Source organism: Pelophylax lessonae (genome assembly GCF_965119305.1).
Source record: "Pelophylax lessonae genome assembly, chromosome: 13".
NCBI lineage: Eukaryota > Metazoa > Chordata > Amphibia > Anura > Ranidae > Pelophylax > Pelophylax lessonae.
The window spans coordinates 182,161,510-182,167,509 of NC_138780.1; the positions used below are offsets into that span (position 1 = coordinate 182,161,510).

Consider the following 6,000-nt stretch of genomic DNA (forward strand, 5'->3'; position numbering starts at 1 on the left):
ATAAGTATATATTTGGATGAGAAATGTCATACTGATCGAATTAAGACCATGCATGACCACCCTATCACATATAGAATAGAAGATAGCGGTCATATCTTCCCTGGATGACAAATTATCTGACAAATTTTGTGTTTGGTGTCCCTGGATGCAAAATTACATGCTGAATGATAAACTATCAGTTTAAAGAATGTAACCAATACATATTTCGAGATATGAATAGTGGTATAAAAAAAACCTGTCCAAAGAGGAGGGACACGATATTGTCATAACCCCAGGAAAGCCCATTGCCACTCCGTTTTAATTGATCAGGGGCATCTGTCAATACCCCTTTTATCCCAGAGAAAAAGGGCAGGCTCCTAACCAGTGGAGAGTTATCATGGTAACATCAAGAAGGAACATCTATCATGTTTGAGAACCGATCACCCCTGGTTAATCGATTGAACTCTAATAACACTCAGGACATTGAATGCAAGTATTATTCCTTCTCAATTCTACCTTAATTTTTCTAATTGCTGAATTGTGTCTCTATTTCTTTGAACCACCTTTTTCTGTAAATATTTTATTTGCATCAACTTTGACGTTTTCATTATTAAAAATATATTTTGAAAAAGTGTTAACCTTGTCCCTAAGCTCTTAATGCAAGCCAACAAAGAACCTGTCTCTTGAAGAGTGCTACTGTATAGAATAAATCCTATGAACATACCTGCCTGTGGTGACCGTGTGTGTTACAAACGATTATTCTAAAATCATAATTGGTATTTCTAAAATTACGAGCTTCCTCTGGGCTCAGAACAAACCGAGGTGGTGGCATTGAAAGGGTTAATTGCTTAATTGGCCCGGTGACAATCGCTCTCAGCCTGCTGGCACCTAGATTGTGGTCCCGCGAGCTGGAAAATCTTGTGCAGGGTGCAGCTGAGAGTGGCATTGTTACGTGAGGGCAGGGTGTGAGATTGGCTGGTCCTTTGTCATGAGTTAGTGATAAGGGCAGGGATCTGATACCTGCGTCCGTCACATCAGGGTAGAGGGGAAAGGCATGCAAGTGTTGGAGTGGTGGAATAGGGAGGGATCGGTTTAGATAATTCTGCCTTGAGTTATGACCTGTGCATATAGGACAATCAAACTAAAAAACAAAAAGCAGCACAATGAAGTCCTCAAAAGGTTTCCAGCGACCAAACCCTGTACACGGGTGGGGGAGCAACTCCACTATATACAACAGAAATAAAACACAACTCAAAAATGGATACTGTCAACCCCTACCCAAGTGTGCAAATACATGTGCAAAGGAAAAAAGGGGCTCTATCATATAATAGGTCCTAGTGGACTCAGAGATCAGGGGACACGAGAGAGAGAGTAATTAATGAATAATAACGGATGTGATGCTGTCTCCATTCACATAGAAAAATCAACCTTTATTGCAAAAAATCTTTAAAAAACACATCACATGACATTAAAAAACAGAAAACCAGCCTAACCTGCTCCTAAAAATAGGCTCGTTGATGTTCTGACATCACTTCAAAGACTCTACAGGCTAGTCAATCTAATATAGATACTGTATTCCTATGCCAATCATCTTCCTAGTTATAAAGGGTGGCCATCCCTCTAATGTGTATTTATAAGAAGGAAGGCCATTCAATAGACAGCTGTAGGGTAACGAACACTCATATGCTGTGGAGGAAAGGGCAAGTTTCTTTCATAGAATCATTGGTAGTATGAAAAACATGTTTAATCGGTGTGCTTCCTTATGAAATTCAACTTGGCATAGAAAGGAATTCGGCCATATTTATTTATATATATATTATATATATATATATATATATATATATATATATATATATATATATATATATGCCTCATTCATAGGCTGTTGCAATAAACTTGCAGGAAAGGATTTATTAGTTCAATCAAGCTGATTAATTTGTTCCAATGAGATACAGGGAACAGATAAAAAGCTTGTGAATAGAGATTGGAACACCTGTGCTTCAAAGGAGGTGAACTATATGTATAAGGTATTTCCTAAATAGGGATACGTGGCTCCTTACCTCCCTCACATGGATGTATTCCTCTCCCCATTTCATGTAACTTTTAGTCCTGGTCCAGAGGAGGTTTACATATGTAGTGAGTGAACCCCCACTTATAGTATAGTCCTTACCTCACAGGAACTATATTGTGAACTTCAAAAAGCACATCAGTATCCACTGACCTTCCAAGAGTGTAGAATAAAGCATATTAGCATCTAAATGGTTGTATATGTCCTTGTATATAAATGCAGTGAATGAGTTCAAGTCCCAAGTTACAGTGCTGGTTCCATTGGATAAAGAACCTAGTTTAATGCATCCATACAGACTAATACTGAGTGTCCCCCTATCAATCAAACTCATCAGATCAGCATCTGTCCAGAACTTACCGATGTGATGGCTTCCGTCTGGTCAGAGGTATATTCCCTGTACTGGCCGAGCATTTCGTCCACTTGCTTCAGATTACGACTGGTGTCCTTAGAAGGAAAGACAATATATTTTAATGGGAAAGATAATTGTGCTGTAAATGAGATGATTAGAGGTGAGGAAATATAACAGGGCGTGCTGTAATTAGGAGGATGAGAGGATTAAGGTGGATGTGAGGAAATATAACGGGATGTGCAGTAATTAGGGAGCGAACTAAGATGGAGGTGAGGAAATGTAAATGGATGTACTGTAATTAGGGTGAGCGAGGATTCAGGTAGATGTAGACTTTATCTTCTATTAGTACATTTAGTGGCATTTCATCCTCCTTACTATGAATCGAGTGCGTGACTGCAGCATGTTGAGAACAGACATCCAAGTATAAGACATTTGTTTTATCATAAGAGGTGGGGGGGCATCCCACTGGAAAGAACAGGAGTGGAGAGAAAAGGTGCAAACCAGTGTAGAGTGGAGAGATAGGGGCCCTAGGGTGATTTCTGGGGGGATGTGGAAAAAAGGGAAGAGCAATAGCGGAGTGGAGACTGTCATGGTGGAGTGAAGGGGAGGGTGATGTCAGGGTAAAGTAGATGGATTGAGAGGGAAGGGTGATGTCAGGGTGGAGTGGAGAGAAAGGGAGGGTGATGTGCACAGAGGAAGAGGGTGGCGATGTTAGAGTGTAGTGATAGGGAGTAGAGGATGATGTTAGAGTAGAGTGGAGAAAAGGGGAGAGTCATGTCAGTGTGGAGTGGAGGGATGCAGAAATAAGGATGACGTCAGGATGAAGTGGAGGGATGCAGAGGCGAGGATGATGTTGGAGTGGGGTGGAGGGATGCAGAGGTGAGGATGATGTCAGTGTGGAGTGGAGGGATGCAGAAGTGAGGATGATGTCAGGGTGGAGTGGAGGGATGAAGAGGTAAAAATGTCAGTGTGGAGTGGAGGGATGCAGAGGTAAAAATGTTGTCAGTGTGGAGTGGAGGGATGCAGAGGTAAAAATGTCAGTGTGGAGTGGAGGGATGCAGAGGTAAAAATGTTGTCAGTGTGGAGTGGAGGGATGCAGAGGTGAGGATGATGTCAGTGTGGAGTGGAGGGATGCAGAAGTGAGGATGATGTCAGGGTGGAGTGGAGGGATGAAGAGGTAAAAATGTCAGTGTGGAGTGGAGGGATGCAGAGGTAAAAATGTCAGTGTGGAGTGGAGGGATGCAGAGGTAAAAATGTCAGTGTGGAGTGGAGGGATGCAGAGGTAAAAATGTTGTCAGTGTGGAGTGGAGGGATGCAGAGGTGAGGATGATGTCAGTGTGGAGTGGAGGGATGCAGAGGTGAGGATGATGTCAGTGTGGAGTGGAGGGATGCAGAGGGGAGGATGATGTCAGGGTGGAGTGGAGGGATGCAGAAGTGAGGATGATGTCAGTGTGGAGTGGAGGGATGCAGAAGTGAGGATGATGTCAGTGTGGAGTGGAGGGATGCAGGAGGTGAGGATGATGTCAGGGTGGAGGGGAGGGATGCAGAGGTAAAAATGTTGTCAGTGTGGAGTGGAGGGATGCAGAGGTGAGGATGATGTCAGTGTGGAGTGGAGGGATGCAGAGGTGAGGATGATGTCAGGGTGGAGTGGAGGGATGCAGAAGTGAGGATGATGTCAGTGTGGAGTGGAGGGATGCAGAAGTGAGGATGATGTCAGTGTGGAGTGGAGGGATGCAGAGGTGAGGATGATGTCAGGGTGAAGTGGAGGAATGCAGAGGTAAAAATGTTGTCAGTGTGGAGGGATGCAGAAGTAAGAATGTTGTTAGTGTGGAGTGGAGGGAATGCAGCGGTAAGAATGTTGTCAGGGTGGAGTGGAGGGATGCAGAGATGAAGATGTCAGGGTGGAGTAGATGGATGCAGAGGTGAGGATGATGTCAGGGTGGAGTGGAGAGATGCAGAGGTGAGGATGATGTCAGTGTGGAGTGGAAAGAAAGGGGAGGGGGGAGAGTGCTGTAGAGAGTTATATCAAGGAGGAGAAAAGAGATTGTGAATGGAAGGGTGATGTCCAGGTGGAGTGTACAAATAGGAAGGAGAGGGCAATATCAGGGTGGAGTTCAGGGAAAAGGGCAGGAGTTGAATGAAGTGGGAATGTCAGCGTGAAGTGGAGAGAAGGGAAGGGGAAGAGTGTAGAGATTTTGGGTGGGTGGGGGGGGGGGAGTGAAGGGTCATGTCAGTGTGGAGCAGAGAGATATGGGACTGTAGGACTTTGTCAAGGTGGAGTGGAGAGAAAGTAAAAGGAGCAAAAAAGGATGAAGTCAGGGTGGGTGGAGTGAAGGAAAGGAGAGGTGGGTGATGCCATTGTGGGGTGGGGTACAGTGAAGTGGAGAGAAGGTGAGGAGGGGAGGGTGGGGGAGAGAGAAGGGGAGGGGAGGAGTGGAGGGATATATGATGATGTAGAAATGGGAGATGTCAAGGTGAAATGCAGGAATGGAGAAAGAAGGTAAAAAAAGTCTGGGTACAGGAGAAGGTGCAGACAAGATTTGGATGTCAGGGTGGAGTGTAATGTTAGATCAGAGGAAAGATTTGGATGTCAGGTGGAGTGTAATGTTATATCAGAGCAAAGATTTGGATGTCAGGGTGGAGTGTAATGTTAGATCAGAGGAAAGATTTGGATGTCAGGGTGGAGTGTAATGTTATATCAGAGGAAAGATTTGGATGTCAGGTGGACTACAGCATCAAGCACCTGCAGTGTATTGGCCAACTTATGAATCTTATTCGATACTTCTGCTGCCGCTCCGGTCCTGCCGTGTGAGTGGGTGGCACGAAGGGGGCCGTGTCTGCTGGCTCGACTGCGTAGATAGGTGTCAGAGTCGCTGGATGAATCTGCCATGACTGGCTCTGGTTACTGCAGAGTGAAGAGGCATAACTATTAAAACTGACCACCAGGCACAAAAAAAAAAAAGACTTTGATATAAATATATTCTTCAATAACAACAAAGAGTAAAAATCAATATTGTGCGTACCAAATGTTTTTACAAACCTAGATATTATCTTGTAAAAGTAGTAGTGACATAATCTTTGTGACGTACATAGCCTGGGCAGAGCTGTGGGAGGGATCCAGCAGCTTCACCCTTTATAGGCTGCCTGCAGAAAACTACAGGAGGGGGCAGACACAAGACTAGTTACCCTGCACAAGAAGAGAGCAGCAGCGTCTGGTCTATATTACAGGAAGCTGGGATTACTGCACAGACCTAGAAGAAATGCACACCAAGACTCAGGAAAGAATACACATGCCAAATGTATCTAGACTAGGGTGACCAGATTTCCCCAGTTTCCGGGGACAGTCCCCGGACTGAGGAAACTGTCCCAAGACCAAGTATGTCCCCGGATTCGGGGGAGGTGCCAGTGGCATACCAATGGTGGGGGGGAAAGGGGGGAGCGCTCGGCCCCGGGTGCCACACATTGGGGGTTGTCAGGCCAGCGCCTTTGTCCCAACTGCTTTTATGTGGTATTTAGGGGGGTTAAGGGGTTAAACAGGCAGTAAGAATTTGCAATATCACCTCCTCACTGCATGTCAAATGCCTCTGAAAAGTGACCTGAACAT

At 44.8% G+C, this 6,000-nt stretch overlaps 1 protein-coding gene across 5 annotated transcripts in view; it reads right to left on the reverse strand.

Moving 5' to 3' along the window:
- The window catches only part of CEP128 (centrosomal protein 128), a 327,084-nt gene extending 321,781 nt beyond the window's left edge, over nt 1-5,303 (reverse strand). For all 5 annotated transcript variants that reach the window (XR_014224748.1, XM_082242498.1, XM_082242499.1 and 2 more), the window contains exons 1-2: nt 5,140-5,303; nt 2,405-2,491 (exon numbers count right to left, since the gene is read on the reverse strand). Coding sequence is in view for 4 of the 5 variants with exons in the window: in XM_082242498.1 (XP_082098624.1) it covers nt 2,405-2,491; nt 5,140-5,286 (234 nt within the window). In the remaining variant the exon portion in view is untranslated. The remainder of the gene's footprint in view (nt 1-2,404; nt 2,492-5,139) is intronic.
- Nucleotides 5,304-6,000: the final 697 nt, after the last annotated feature.